At 34.2% G+C, this 16,409-nt stretch overlaps 2 protein-coding genes across 3 annotated transcripts in view; both read left to right on the forward strand.

Annotated features, from left to right (window-relative positions):
- The window catches only part of LOC136027642 (uncharacterized), a 242,873-nt gene that overhangs the window by 12,088 nt on the left and 214,376 nt on the right, over positions 1–16,409 (forward strand). The gene's annotated exons all lie outside the window — the stretch shown is intronic.
- Positions 1–16,409, forward strand: part of LOC136027639 (uncharacterized) — a 203,604-nt gene that overhangs the window by 626 nt on the left and 186,569 nt on the right. The window contains exons 2-3 of one of the 2 annotated variants that reach the window (XM_065705064.1): positions 8,904–9,134; positions 13,092–13,287. The exons of the other annotated variant lie outside the window; for it this stretch is intronic. Of the exons in view, the coding sequence (XP_065561136.1) occupies positions 8,907–9,134; positions 13,092–13,287 (424 nt within the window). The 5' untranslated portion in view covers positions 8,904–8,906. The remainder of the gene's footprint in view (positions 1–8,903; positions 9,135–13,091; positions 13,288–16,409) is intronic. 2 annotated transcript variants of the gene reach the window in all.

Below are 16,409 nucleotides of genomic sequence, written 5' to 3' on the forward strand. Positions count from 1 at the left end.
AAATAACAGGAATTGTATTTTAGAACTAAAGGCAGAGAAAAAGCAACTAGTAACTGAAAATTAAGGTAAAATGTTGTTTTGTCAAAATTTCAATAATTATAGACCTTTTCTGTAGACAAATTTCAGGGCCGTCTAGAGGGAGAAGGAGTGTAGGTGGGTAGGCTACTTTAAAATACTTCCTGGGACATACATTAGCCTGTAGACCCATCCCTGAAAGTTTCCTAACCCTTTCCAAGATAGCAAGAAGTCAATTAAGCAGAAGATCTATTTTGCAAGGTTTCACTTTTATAACACATATCTTTAAAGGTCATCAAAGGTCAACCTTTCCAAGGTTTCACTTTTATTTAGGTTTCAGTAGTATTTTGCCAGCAAAAAACTGATAACTCATACTTTAATTGAAAATTCATCATTTTTAAGAGCTTACAAAGTGCTTAATTTTGTTTTTTCAATAAAAGTAGCTGCAATGGAAGTTTGGCAGGTAAATAATTAGTAGTTTATATTCTGAGCCTACAAATAAAGTAAACATTTTTTTTGTGATCTATGTGATTGTGTTCTTGCTAATTTTGTGATAAATTATTACATGGTAGATGTTGTATAATGAAATATATGATTTTCTTTAGAAGTGTAATTTTTATATTTTTCAGTTTCTTTCCATAGTCCTCTGTGTACATCTTTTGTATGTAAAGAGGGCATAAATAAATTATTATTATTATTATTTGAGAATGGATAAATGCAGTCAAATCCATGTTTATTTTTCAGAAGTCTGTAAAGAAAAATTTAAAACAGTGAAAGAAGTCAAGATAAAGGTTCTACAAAATGTGTTAACTACAATTACTCTGCATATTATGAAGTAAGAATAGTTTTCTTAACATATTTCCTTATGTACTGCTGGTCTCCCAGACTTATAACCAATGGTTTAAAACTTACTATTTCACAATAAAATTCATTTTACTAAATTTATATAATCATTGTGCTTTGATTGGTCACAATTAAATTGGATACCAACTTGTGGTTAACTTTTCCCACTTGAAGGGGGGCACCCCTTAAGAAAATTTTGGCCTAGTAAACAACATGGCACTCGCACGGGATCCTGACTATTGCATATTTTTCTTGGCTTGGTTTATTTTGATGGGCGTTTTTGGGGTGAAAAACGTTTTCCTAGCTATTTTATCTACTATGTGTTGCCTCCCTGTAGTAGCATAATATTTGTAGGCATGAATATATAATGAATCAGAGGTAATAGTCTTGGGACTGTCTGTGCAGGATTTCAACTCTTGCTGATACAAGAGCATCATCAAGTGCTGAAAACCATGTTGTGAACAAGATGGGCCCAGGATTGCACAAAGCCTCCAACTTACTGGAGGTCCCAGGGACTTCTTGCTATCTGGTTCTAAGCTGGCTAAAGTGCTTCAGTGTATACTGAGAAGATATGTTGGTCCCTGTCCTGCACTGGTATCCAGGATCATTTCTTTTCCTGAGGCCAAAATAATTTCAAAGATTTAAAGAACATGAAAATTGGAACTTGGAATGTTACAATGTTAAAAAATGACTTGCATCAACATTTTGACTGACAAATTCAGACAGTTTGAACTGGATTTATTAGGAGTTTCAGAAACTCATATCCCAGGGGTAGGAAGCATGAAATTAGGTGACATAGAATTTGTTTACTCAGGCAGGAAGGATGGGGTACATGGACAGTGAGTAGGGCTCATGATGAATAAGGAAGCTGCTAATTCTTGTTTAGGCTGGGAAGGTATTAATAATAGAATACTAATTGCTCATTTTATGACTAAAAAGTTCAGGGTATCAGCTATAGTAGTATATGCTCCTGTTGAACCAACTTATGGAGATTCTAGTGACTCAGATGAATTTTACTTACAGTTACAGGAGCAAATAGACAGGGTACCAGGTAAAAATATGGTGTTTTTGCTAGGAGATTCTATTGCCCAGGTTGGTAGAAATAGGGATAGATGGTATCCTAGCCTAGGTAAATTTGATGTAAGAAAAGAAAACAGTAATAGCTATAGACTTTGGCAATTTTGTTGGCATAACAACCTAGTTATAACCAATATGGTCTTTGGTCACAAAATGGCCCATAAGTTGACATGGTATTCATGTGATGGTAAGACAGCAAACCTTATTGATTATGTTATTGTAAGCCAAAGACTAGCAGGATCAGTACAAGATACTAGGGTGTGTAGGAGTGCTGTTATTGATGTTTAAAGTAAAGATCACCATCTAGTAGTATCTAAGGTTAATTTAAAGCTGAAATTTCGGAAGGGTAACTACCTCCCAGAAAGTTATAATGTTGGTAGACTCCAGGATGAAAATTTGAGAAAAAACTTCCAGGAACACTTGAATACTAAACTTGAGAGTTTAAAATTTGACAACGTGGAAGATGGATAGAATAATTAAAAAAAAAAAACAATTTGTGAAGTTCCTGATGGTGTCTTAGGTAAGAGTGCTAATACTGCAACTAGGAATATTAGTGAAAAAGCTTTATGTTTAATAGAAAGTAGAAGGGGTTTGTACAAAAATTATCAGAGTGATAGGTCGTATGAAAACAAAAGGAATGTAAAGAAAGTGGAGAAAGCATTAAAATATGAACTAATGAGATGTGAAGTGTAAGGCTCAAGGTGCTGATACTGGGATAAATGAGTTTCTTAAATAAGGTGGCTCTGAGGTTAGGAATAAGCTACTGAAGATTATGAGCATGGTTTTTGAAAAAGGGGAAGTACCTAATGATTTTAGGAAAACCTTAATTAAACCACTGTTTAACAAAGGTGACAAGAGTAAATGTCGTAATTATCGAGGCATTAGTCTGGTCTCTGTAGGTAGCAAATTACTGAGTAATATGATACTTTTTAGACTGAGAGATGCTATAGACAAAGTTTTAAGAAAACGTAGAGGATGTGTCAACCAAGTTTTCACTCCTAGGTTAATAATTGAGAAGTCCCTTTGTTGTCAAAGACCTGTGGTCCTCAGTTTTATCAATTATGAGCAAGCTTTTGGTTCTGTTGATAGAAGAGCATTAGCAAAGGTCTTATCCTTATATGGTGTACCAGAAAAATATGTTAAAGTGATTTGTGCTATGTATGAGAATAATACTGCTACAGAAGAAGCTTAAGACTGAAGAAGCTGTCTCGCAAAGATAATTGAATCCAACTATAGAAAAAGGGATTTTGAACATTCGCCGGTGAATATTGACATTAGCTAGATTTCAGACATTCAAGGGAACACACATACACACACACACATATATATATATATATATATATATATAAAAAGGGAGTTATGCACAACTAATGTTTACAAAAAGGTAAATTTAGAGGATGAGAATTTAATTGAAAAGACTGAAGAAATACTTTTTAAAAATTTTAATATTAAAATAAATGACAATGATAAAAAGTTCCCTTTCCTATATTGGACTGTAAAATTTCATAAGAATCCCCCTAAACCACGGTTTATTGCTGGAGCAGCTAAATGTCCAGCCCGCATTGCTACTACTGACCTCTCTTTAATTTTAAAGGAAATTGTAAATAAACTTAAAACCTATTGTTCTGGTATTAAAAAGTTTTCGAATTTTAATCCATATTGGAGTGTTAATAATTCACTGCAGGTGATAGAGTCTTTAACAATGGTTTCAGCTAAAAGAATTGAGTCTTTCGATTTTGCGACAATGTATACTAATTTATCACTTAATGTAGTGTTAGATAATTTAAAAACTGTTATCAAGAAATCTTTCCTCTTATCTAGTAAAAGGTTCTTAAAAATAGACACTTATAATGACACGCACAAACTGAGTTTGTGTGTGTTAATCTGGACAAGGGCTTGTGTGTTTTGGGTCTATTTCTCGACTTTTCTAAGGCCTTTTATATGGTTTACCACAATGTTCTTCTGTCTAAACTATCTTTATTTGGAGTGCATGGAGTCTCACTAGAATGGTTTAGGTCCTACCTCTCAGAGAGATCTCAGTATGTTTTGGTTAACTGTACTTCTTCCTCTACTTTGCCTGTATTGAAAGGTGTCCCACAAGGCTCTGTGCTTGGACCACTTTTATTTCTAATTTACATCAATGATCTTGTTGATGGTCTTCATCCCCATGTTCACCCTGTTCTTTTTGCTGATGACAGTAACTTTTTCATTGCTGCAGTGGACCTGCCATCTGCCACTTCTATGGCTCAAGGTCTTCTTGATAAAGTAAAGGATTGGTGCTGGTCAAATGGTTTGGCTCTTAACAGCCGAAAGTGTCATTGTCAACTTCAAGACCCCTTACCGTATGCGAGACATACAGGAGCCAATCACCCTGACTTTTGGGAATGATATTATACCACCAGCTACTGTGGTGAAATTTCTTGGTATGTATCTTGACTGTTTTCTTTCTTTCAAACCGCATATAACTCACACCCGTTCCTTAATCCTCTGCCAGTCTTCAATGTTGCACCGGATTAACTCATTTCTTCCTCCTGATATTATGGTTTCTCTTTATTATGCTTTTATTTATCCTTACCTTTCTTATTGCTGCTCTGTCTGGGGTAATACTAATAAATCTCTTCTCTGCTCACTTCAAAGAGCCCAAAATAGGGTAGTGAAGGCTACTTTTCTTCTCCCTCGGCTTTACCCTTCCTCTGATCTTTATAATGATACTGGAATAGCTCCGCTGGATCATATTATAGGTAAAAGTACTCTTTATTTTGCGCATTCTGCTTTTCTAGGTACTCTCCCACCGCCCCTACAGCAGTTTTTCTCATGGACAGGCTCAGGTAGGTACTTTTCTTCTTTACGTAATTCTTCTCGACGATTTATTTTACCAAAACGATCTTCTACAGCAGGCCAGAGGTCTCCAGTATATCAATCAATTCTATTATGGAACTCCATCCCTTCGGATGTCCCTCTTTTTCTTTCTGCAAAGGCATTATTTCGTCGGGTATTTCCAATTCAATAATTTTTCTCTCTTTATTAATCCTTTCCTAATTTGTATCTCTTCTCTTCTTTTAAAATCATTTTCAGCTATATGTTAAATCTCCTTCTAAATCTTCTATCTGTTAAATATCCTATATATTCAATGTCCTTGTCTTGTTCATGTTTTTTTTTTTTTTTTTTTTTTTTTTTTTTTTTTTTTTTTTTTTTTTTTTTGTATATATTTTATAATAGTGTTTTATTCTTGTTCTCTGTGGTCCATTACAAGCAAAGCTTCTTGGGCCTAGTAACCACTTTACTTTTGTAATAGTTTTTTCTTTTAGTATCAATAAATTGATTGATTGATTGATTGATAATAAAAAAGCTATATGGACAAATTGCTTTAATACCAAAGTTAACTTGAGATGTTACAGCTTGGATATGATTTTTGAGTTATTAGAATTTGTTTTATACAATACTTATATAAAATTTGGTGGTGATTTGTACAAGCAAATCGTGGGAATTCCCATGGGGGGGAGGGGGGAATGCCAGCCCATTTATAGCTGACTTGTTTTTAAGTCAACTAGAATATAAATATATGATGGATAAGAATAATCCAAATAATTTAAAACATGTTTTGTCAAATAATAAAAGATAAGGATTTGTAGTAATTATATTGATTTTAAAAATAGATGTAAAATCTTAAGCCAAAAATTGATATCAAGAGGTTTTTCTGCAAATAAAATAACTTGGCAATTTAAAAAATTTAGTTTTCATTATAACGAACTTTTAAATAAATATACAAATGCCCCCTGGTATCAAAGCTGATTAGCTAGCTTTTGCTGATGTTAGGGATGAAGGAAGACAGATTGCCAAAGACTGTGCTCCTTTTCTAATATGGTGAAAAACTTCTGTTTGTTTTTTTTAAACCCAATTTCTCGCCCAAATATTTTTTGAACTTTCACTGTCAAAAGTAATTTTTTCCTTAAATGTATTATTTTGGGAGGATGGTTGGGTTTAAATTAGCGAATGTCCTACTTGGATAGAAACCCTCTTTTGGTCACCCCGCCCCCTGTTCTGACTTTTTATTTGACGTTAAATTTGAAACTCCTTACAATTTTATATAATTTTTTTTCGATTAAGTCAAAAAATTAAGGGATTCATATGTATATTCTACGACAAATAACAAAATCAACAAGTTTGAGTATTTTTTTTAACCCTTTTGCATATAGTATACGACTATTTATTTGCTTAGAACATTCTCTAATAATCTTAAATCTGTGTTTTTTTTTTCAAACCTTAGCTCGTCCCTTCCTCCTTTTTATAGTATTTATGATTACCATATGTCCCAGTGGGGAGGAGCATATATACCAAAAAAATCCCATTTTGACTACATGAATTTTTAGCATTTATAAGAATGGAGGTGTTAGAAATCAACAAAAAGGCGAAAGATCCCTTTATTGTTTAGGTGTGAATAATAACATATCCCAAAATTTTTGCATTGATGAAAGGACTAAACTACTGTGTATTATAATACACTTTTAGCCTATCGTCTTTGGAGGGAGTGGGGGCTTACGAATCTAAAGAGAAAATGTAAGGTATTTAAATTTGTGATAATAAATTTACTGGTGCCTTATTAATTTTGCAGTATTTATCAACCATAAAATAACAGTGAAAGTCAGTTCCGAATTTATCAATTTGTTATTTTAACTTAAGCCCCTCGTCTTCGAACAATTGGGCTCTAATGAAAAAAGGTTAAGATGGGTAGAACCAACCGTCCTCATAAAGTAACTGTACGGATGAAGGATGACAGCTTGTCAAGTACTGTGCTCTTTGGCACAATTTTTCAGTGGAAAAAAAGTTTTTTTTAACTTTATGTAAGGAGCAACATTAGGGGAGGGATGTAGGACTGGGACATGGTTAGCTGAGAGCAACTTTGAAAATTACCGACCAGCAAATAGAAATTGTCTCAATGTGCTGAAATAAGACACAATTGTCAGGGTGTTAAGCTTTCTATCTAATGTGTCTTAGATATTAATCAAAGATACTTAACACTAAACTACTTTTGACTATCTGTAAAAATATACTCTTGTGATACAAAGTTTCATCCTTCAAATGACTTCAGTGCTTCAAAATTTACCTTAATGGTTCTAGCTATTTAAAATAGAGCTTGCCATATTAGGTTAGTCATAGTAGTCGCAGCTGTAGTAGTAGTCTTCATAGTAGTATCTCTAAGATACAAAAAGGATATTTTGGGGCGACATTCAATCATTTACCTAGTTTCAAACAGTTCGTGGTAACGAACTGTATTAAGGAGCAACCCGGCTCAATAGTAACCAAAACTCTAAAAAATGGAATTTTGATACCAATAGCTACATCAAAAGAATCGCATTTTAATGCTGGTTTTAAATATATAAGTTTCATCAAGTTTAGTCTTACCCATCAAAAGTTACGAGCCTGAGAAAATTTGCGTTATTTTAGAAAATAGGGGGAAACACCCCCTAAAAGTCATGGAATCTTAACGAAAATCACACCATCAGATTCAGCGTATCAGAGAACCCTACTGTAGAAGTTTCGAGCTCCTATCTACAAAAATGTGGAATTTTGCATTTTTTGCCACAAGGCAGATCACGGATGCGTGTTTATTTATTTTTTTTTTTTCCCAGGGGTGATCGTATCGACCCAGTTGTCCTAGAGTGTTGCAAGAGGGCTCATTCTAACGGAAATGAAAAGTTCTAGTGCCCTTTTTAAGTGACCAAAAAAATTGGAGGGCACCTAGGCCCCCTCCCACGCTAATTATTTTCCCAAAGTCAACGGATCAAAATTCTGAGATAGCCATTTTATTCAGTGTAGTCGAAAAACCTTATAACTATGTCTTTGGGGACGAATTACTCCCCCACAGTCCCCATGGGAGGGGCAACAAGTTACAAACTTTGACCTGTGCTTACATATAGTAATGGTTATTGGGAAGTATACAGGCGTTTTCAGGAGGATTTTTTTGGCTGGGGGAAGGGTTGAGAAGAGAGGGATATGCTGGGGGAACTTTCCATCGAGAATTTGTCATGGGAGAAGAAAATTTCCATAAAGGGAGAGCAGGATTTACTAGCATTATTTAAAAAAAAAACAATTAAAAAATAAATTTGAAAAAGCCTTTTCAGCTGGAAGTAAGGAACAGCAATAAAACTTAAAACAAACAGAAATTATTACCCATATGAGGGGCTCACCTCCTTCTAATACCTCGCTCTTTACGCTAAAGTATTTTTAGTAATTTTAACTATTTATTCTACGGCTTTTGTGATTCAGGGGTCATTCTTAATGAATTGGGATAAAATTTAAGCTTTAGTGTAAAGAGCGAGGTACTGACGATGGGGCGAGTCCCCTCATATATGTAATAAAAACATGAGAATACAAAAGTTCTTTACGTAAGCTAATTTATAAGTTACGTAAATCTTTTACCAATAAAAATATTCGTAAAAAATTAAAAATTCTAGTTGCTTTTTTAATTAACCAAAAAATCGGAGGGCAACTAGGCTTCGTCCCCCGCTCTTTTTTCTCAAAATCATTCGATCAAAATTACGAGAAAGCTATCTAGCAAAAAAAAAAAAAAAATATACAAATTTCGTTTTGATTATTCCTCTGCGGAGAGCCAAAATCAAAACATACATTGATTCAAAAACGTTCAGAAATTAAGTAAAAAAAACAACAAGTTTTTTTAACTGGAAGTAAGGAGCGACATTAAAACTTTAAACGCACAGAAATTACTTCGTATATGAAAGAGGCTGCTACCTCATCAACGCCCCGCTCTTTACGCTAAAATTTTTTACTGTTTTAAAAAGAAGAATTGAGAGAAAGAGTCAAACTTTAGCGTAAAGAACGGGGCGTTGATGAGGTAGCAGCCTCTTTCATATACGAAGTAATTTCTGTGCGTTTTAAGTTTTAATGTTGCTCCTTACTTCCAGTTAAAAAAACTTGTTATTTAATCTTCTGAGGGTTCATTGTTTTAGGCTATGGAAGAAGTTCTGCAAGTTCAATGGAGCAAGGCAGACGGGGATCCTTGTAGTCTGATAGAGCTTCATCAATGCATCGAATATCCTGAAGATATTCCTTTACAAAGGTGGAAAAATCTTTATCCAACATCTCTATCCAAGTTCAACTTTATCCAATGTCAAATCTTAAACAGGTCTATGTATCTCATATGCAAGCCAGAGGTGAAGAAGATGCCTTCTTTTTTAAAGGTTAGTTAATTTAACTTGCTAGTGTTGCTTTAAAATCAGTCGATATCAAACAGTTCGTGGTAACGAACTGTGGTAAGGAGCGACCCGGCTTAATAGTAACCGAAACTCTAAAAAATTGAATTTTGATAGCAATAGTTATACAAAAATATCGCATTTGAATGCTGATTTTAAATATATATTTTTCATCAAGATTAGTCTTACCTATCAAAAGTTACGAGCCTGAGAAAATTACCTCATTTTAGAAAATAGGGGAAAACACCTTCTAAAAGTCATACAATCTTAACGAAAATCACACCATCAGATTCAGCGTATCAGAGAACCTTATTGTAGACGTTTCAAACTCCTATCTACAAACATGTGGAATTTCGTATTTTTTACCAGAAGACAAATCACGGATGCGTGTTTATTAATTTTTTTTCCCAGGGGTGATCATATTGACCCAGTGGTCCTAGAATGTCGCAAGAGGGCTACTTCTAATGGAAATTAAAAGTTCTAGTGCCCTTTTTAAGGGACCAAAAAATGGAGGGCACCTTAGCCCCTTCCCACGCTCATTTTATCCCGAAAGTCACCGGATCAAAATTATGAGATAGCCATTTTCTTCACCATAGTCGAAAAACCTAATAACTATGTCTTTGGGGACGACTTACTCTCCTGCAGTCCCCAAGGGAGGGGTCGCAAGTTACAAACTTCGACCTGTGTTTTGTATATATTAATGGTTACTGGGAAGTGTACGGACGTTTTCAGGGGGATTTTTTTTGGTTTGGGAGGGAGAGTTGAGGTGGGGGGGTTACGTGAAAGTATCTTTCCATGGAAATTATTACGCATATGAGGGATTTACCTCTTCGTAATACCTTTCTCTTTACGCTAAAGTATTTTTAGTAATTTCAACTATTTATTCTACGGTCTTTGTGATTCAAGGGTCATTATTAAGGAATTGGGACAGAATTTAAGCTTTAGTGTAAAAAGCAAGGTATCGACGAGGGGTGAACCCCCTCATATATGCAATAACAACATACGAATATAGAAGTTCGTTACGTAAGTTAATTCGTAAATTATGTATATTTTTTACTAATGAAAAAGTTTTAGTTGCTTTTTTAAGTAATCAGAAAATTGGAGGGCAACTAGGCTTCCTCCCTCGCTCCTTTTTTCTTAAAATCTTCCGATTAAAACTATGAGAAAGTTATTTAGCCAGAAAAAAAATTAATATGCAAATTTCGTTTTAATTATTTGTGTGCGGAGAACCAAGATCAAAACATTCATTAATTAAAAAACGTCGAGAAATTAAATAAAAAACAAGTTTTTTTAAATGAAAGTAAGGAGCGACATTAAAACTTAAAACGAACAGAAATTAATCCGTATATGAAAGGGGCTTTTCCTCCTCAACGCCCCGCTCTTTACGCTAAAGTTTAACTCTTTCTCTTACCTCTATTTTTAAAACAGTAAGAAACTTTAGCGTAAAGAGCTTGGCGTTGAGGAGGAAAAGCCCCTTTCATATACAGAGTAATTTCTGTTCGTTTTGAGTTTTAATGTCGCTCCTTACTTTCAGTTAAAAAAACTTTTTTTTTTATTTAATTTTCTCATAAATCAGCTGATGTATAAAACTCTTGGTTGTTAGGCTTAAATATAATTAATCTATATATATAAAAATAAGTTGTCTGTCTGTGGATGGATGGATGGATGGATGGATGTGTCAGGTGACGTCACCTGAAAAAACTGGATTAGGTGACGTCAAAACTGAAAAAACTAAAAAAAGGCAAAAACTACAAAAAAAACTAAAAACTAATAAAAAAAATAAAAAAGCTAAAAAACTAAAAAAACTATAAAGGTAAAAACCAATAAAAAACTAAAAAAAAACTGAAAAAACTAAAAAAAGGCAAAAACTACAAAAAAAAACTAAAAACTAATAAAAAAAGTAAAAAAGCTAAAAAACTAAAAAAACTAAAAAAACTAAAAAAAGGTAAAAAACTAAAAAAAATAAAAAATAAAAAAAAACTAAAAAAAGGAAAAAACTGAAAAATAAGCTAAAATAAAGGTAAAAACCAATAAAAAACTAAAAAAAAAGGAAAAAACTAATAAATGACGACACTCAAAGAGAAAGCGACCAGGACAAAAGGAATGTTAAAAAAGCTAAAAAACTAAAAAAACTAAAAAAAGGTAAAAAACTAAAAAAACTAAAAACTAAAAAAAAACTAAAAAAGGTAAAAACTAAAAGAACTAAAAAAGAAAAAAATAAATGACGACACTCAAAGAGAAAGCGACCAGGACAAAAGGAATGTTCGATTAGCAATCAACAAAGCACCGGGACACAGGGAGTATAAATGACGACCAGGACACAAGTAAAAAAAAAAATTAACAAAACTAAAAAGAAGGTAAAAACTACAAAAAAACTAAAAAGAAAAAAAAACTAAAAACTAATAAAAAAACTAAAAAATCTAAAAATCTAAATAAACTAAAAAAGAAAAAAAAAGGAAAAAAATAAAGGAGAAAAACAAAACTAAAAAACGAATGTATATACAGACCGGTACACCGGGATACAAATGACGACCGGGACACAGGGAACATAAATAACGACCGGGACACAGGGACACAACTACAACGGGGACACCGGGGGAAACAGGGGGATATAAATGACGACCGGGACAAAAAAACTAAAAAGAAATAAAAACTAAAAACTAATAAAAAAAACTAAAAAATCTAAAAATCTAAATAAGCTAAAAAAGAAAAAAAAAGGAAAAAAATAAAGGAGAAAAACAAAACTAAAAAACGAATGTATATACAGACCGGGACACCGGGATACAAATGATGACCGGGACCCGGGACACAGGGAATATAAATGACGACCGGGACACAGGGACACAACTACAACGGGGACACCGGGGGAAACAGGGGGATAACCTGACAATCGATTTATATGCAAAGACAATGGGACAGCAAAGAATGTTGTATATTCGCAAGTTTTACGTAGTTAAAACCATATATATATATATATCTATATTCACAGGTGGGACATAGGGACACAACTACAATGGCGCGTAACTATTATGGCGCGTAACGACTTACGCGCGCGGGGGGGCTTGGGGGGGGCGCGAAGCGCCCCCACCAACTAGGTGTTGGGGTGGCGCGAAGCGCCACCCCAACAGCTAGTTTTAAATAAAATTTATTCATCCATACATTTTAATGCATACACTGTAATCAAAAATCCAGTTTTACAAATTTATTTACTTTTAGCAAATATCAATATAATGCTTTTTTTTCTACTCCAAATAGACCAGCGTAAGTTCTCAAGAAAAAGACAGAACTAGGAATTTGTCCAAAACGTATAAATTTATTATTAAGAGAATAGATCATCTCATTCAATAATTTAGTTTTACTTAGTGGTAAGACATGCCAAGTTTTAATTCAAACATAACCTCTTGCATCTATTTGTTCCACTGTTTCGAGTTAATATGCTAAATTATTAGTGTAGTAATAATTCTTCAATTCTCATAGCTTTTTTACCAATATTATTCTGAAATAATATCATGGAAATTTGCGAATGATTTACATTGCTTGCTTATTATTTTAAAGCTGTACCATTTACGCGAACATCTTATCTTATGCACAATTGTAAATGAGTGACTGTAGGCCTACTAGAAAGTATGCTAGAATATTTTTAGGAACCGCCCTTTCCTTAACTTCAATAGGAAACTCCTGCTATGTTTTATTGACAAACAAAAAATTGCATTTACTGGCAATACAAGTTTCACTAAAACTGAATGTCTTTTTTTTTCGGCAGAAAAAATGAGGAGTTAAAATAATTTTTCTAAGATTTGTGTAAAAGTAGGGAGAGTACTGCTTTGAGGAGCAGCTTCTCCTTAAGGAAAAATTCAAAGGTAATTAATTAAGAATGCAATTTTTTATGCCATCAAGACATTGAAATTGACTATTTGAATAATGAGGGATTTCTTTCTTGCCTAGGAAGGCGATCAGTTACTACAAATTGGAAACTACAATCTTGGCAGCTTCAGTTATTGGACCCTTTGGGCCAAACCTTGGACTGACCCTCATTTTGATTTTATTAAGAACACAATCAAAGAAGAACTCGAGAAAAATAATGTTGTGACCCTTTTAATCCGTCGTAGGTCCTACGACACTTTGGAAAAGTATATAACACGTAAGTCTGATACTTTAAACAATGTAGGTTAAACGTTGAATTAGTTTTGTTGAACTGGCTTAACAGACAAAGTTTTTATGTCTGACAAGTCCAGGGTTGCTCTAGCTCTAACGAAGACCCATAAGTTTCTTGCCCAGGAGAACCCCTATGCAGAAAGCCAACTGTGAACTACAATGGCTCTATCAAATCTTAATGCCCGAAAATTGGGTCAAGTATTATTTCACCCCTTACAGGCTTATAAATTACAGGGCACTTGATCATTCAAGGGCAAAAGACTAAACGATCCGGGATGTGTAAAAAATGAGACCTTAAATTTCGTCTCTTACGATCGGCAATAAAACAACGATTCATAAGTTTCTTGCCTAGGGGAACCCTTGTACAGAAGGCCAACTGTGAATTACAATAGCTCTATCGGTGGGGAAGGGGATCTATTTCTTAAACTCAAAAAGTGATGGCATAAACTTAAACCTTTTTGAATGTCCATCACATTTTGGACCCATATTTGCAAGGAAAACCCCAATAAGTGTTGAACCTGCATTTACCAATGTTTTTAAATTTTTCAAAATCAGTCCCTATTTGGAATATTTAGATCTTGTCCAAAGCCCAAGGAACTATTACCTCAGTTTTTTAAGGAAAATTTTTTTTATACCTACCCCCAAGTGCGTCTGGAAATCTAGCATCACGTGAAGACTATTATTGTGTTGCGAGAGCAACACTTTGGTTTTGTCCCGTTTTTTTTTCTATGCCGCCGATGTCAGCTTATTCCTGGAAACTGATAAAAGTCTAACCTAGGCGGTTTTTACGGAAAGTGGGAGTTTTTTACGGAAATCCTCAGGGCGGATTGATGAATATGGCATTAGATGTTGGAAAGCTCCGCAGAACTCTTGCCTGGGGCCGAAAACGATGGTTTTTGCTTGTCCACGAGCCAGAGCCTATGGTGTGCAATGTGAAGTGGAGTTGTGTAGCCTATGTCAGAGAGGAGTATCTGAAGTTGTGCAGTCGAGCTTTCGTTTCATCAAACCATGTTTCTGCTTTCGAGTGGAAAGCTCCGTTCAAGCAGGCAAGCAGGCAGGCACCACTTTCAAATTAAAGATGGACTAAAATCTACAAGTGTTAAATATATGCTGCAGTTACCCGACCCCAAAGCCAATATATCTTCTTTGAGTGATAAATAGAAAAATTTACAGAATCAAAAAAGCGGCATTTTCCCACGGGTCTGAAAGTGCTGCCGTGAAGAATGGAAATAATATTTGCAAGTTCTAGATACGTGATTGACAGAATTGGAATGGATCTGCTCTCTTTGGGGAGGGGGGGGGGAGGGGATAATTCGGAAAAATTAGAAAACTAAGGTATTTTTAACTTAAGAACGGGTGATCGGATCTTGATGAAATTTGATATTTAGAAGGAACTCATTTCTCAGAGCTCTTATTTTAAATCCTGACCAGATCTGCTGACATTGGGGGGGATTTGGAGGGAGAAACCAGAAATATTGGAAAACGCTAAGAGTGGAGTTCGGGATGAAACTTGGTGGGTAGAATAAGCAAATGTCGTAGATTTGTGATTGACATAGCCGAGCTAGATTCACTCTCTTTGGAGGGGTTAGGGGGGGGGGTCAGTGTTTTGGCGTGTCTGGTGTTTCTGGACGTGCTAGGACGATGAAAATTGGTAGGTGTATTAGGGACCTGCGCAATTTGACTTGATAAAGTCGTTTTTCCTGACTCGACCATCTGGGGGGGGGGGGGGCTGTAGGGAGAGGAGAAATTAGAAAAATGAGGTATTTTGAACTTACTAGTGGATGATCGGATCTTAGTGAATTTTGATATTTAGAAGGATCTCGTGTCTCAGAGCTCTTATTTTAAATCCTGACCGGTATTAAGCCTCTGATTTTTCTTTTAAATCAATCTATTGGTTGTTAGAATTTTGCTAGAGTTCATGCCATGTAAGTTCTTGGCTCTCCCGACCTCTTCATAAGTTCCATACGAGCGCTTAGCTCTTTTTTTATATGTTTATTTAATTAGATAGATCTACATAAATTCCAAATGGAAAAACAAGTTGATACAACATCCCAAATACATACATATATATATATATATATATATATATATATATATATATATATATATATATATATATATATATATATATATATATATATATATATATATATATATATATATATATATATATATAACAAGCAATAATTGTATATTTATGTATCTATGTATGTGTTTTTTTCTTGGTCTTGTTGAGATATTGATTTGTCACCCTTTTGACAATATTCATGATCGATGCTCGTTTTGATTTAGTTCAGCGTTCGTCTGAATGTTCCTTGAAGGCTTCAGCTTAATACCCTCTGCTTATAATATAGCAACAGTTGTAGTATGAGTAGTAAACCTACTTAAAATGAACTAATAAACATCCTTTCGTGATCTTTCTTCTGGAAAAAAAAGGCACATTTTTGTATATAGGAGTTTGGAACCTTTACAAGAGGGTTCTCTGATATCTTGGATCTGATGGTGTGACTTTTATAAGGACCACTTGATGCTTTGGGGTCGTTTTCTGCCTTTTTTAAAATCAGGCAAATTTTCTAAGGTTCTTAACTTTTGATGGGTAATAATAGATATAAATTTTATTTTCATCCTAGTATTTACTCTTTTAGTAATTACTAAATTAGTAATTTTTATTAATTACGCATTGTTGACGCCTTGCCATAATTACTAGTTAAATGTTCTTTTTTGTCCCTCCAAGTAGGTATCCTTTCCATTTTCGTTGTGGTTGAAATTCTATGTCGTTGATTGAAATTGTGTCTGTAGTTGCTATTCTATCTGACTAAGGCTTGTAAGTCGTTTTATTTTTAGTTAAACCGACATTTTTAGAGCAACAAAATAAAACACAATATAAGAATAAAAGCGAGCACATCTTTGTAGAGCTAAAAACAATGGATGGCCAAAATGAACTTCTTTTCTAGGTTTAATTTAGAGCTAAGCAGTAATTCGTAACGAATTACTGCGTGAATTACGAATTCGTACTCGATTGTGGAGTCGAGATAATCTTTTATCCTCCTTTGCGAAAATTCTTTTATAGTCTTTCACCGTCCAAGCGAGACTAACGACTTTTTTTTT

This window comes from Artemia franciscana, chromosome 5 (genome assembly GCF_032884065.1).
Source record: "Artemia franciscana chromosome 5, ASM3288406v1, whole genome shotgun sequence".
NCBI classification, from domain to species: domain Eukaryota; kingdom Metazoa; phylum Arthropoda; class Branchiopoda; order Anostraca; family Artemiidae; genus Artemia; species Artemia franciscana.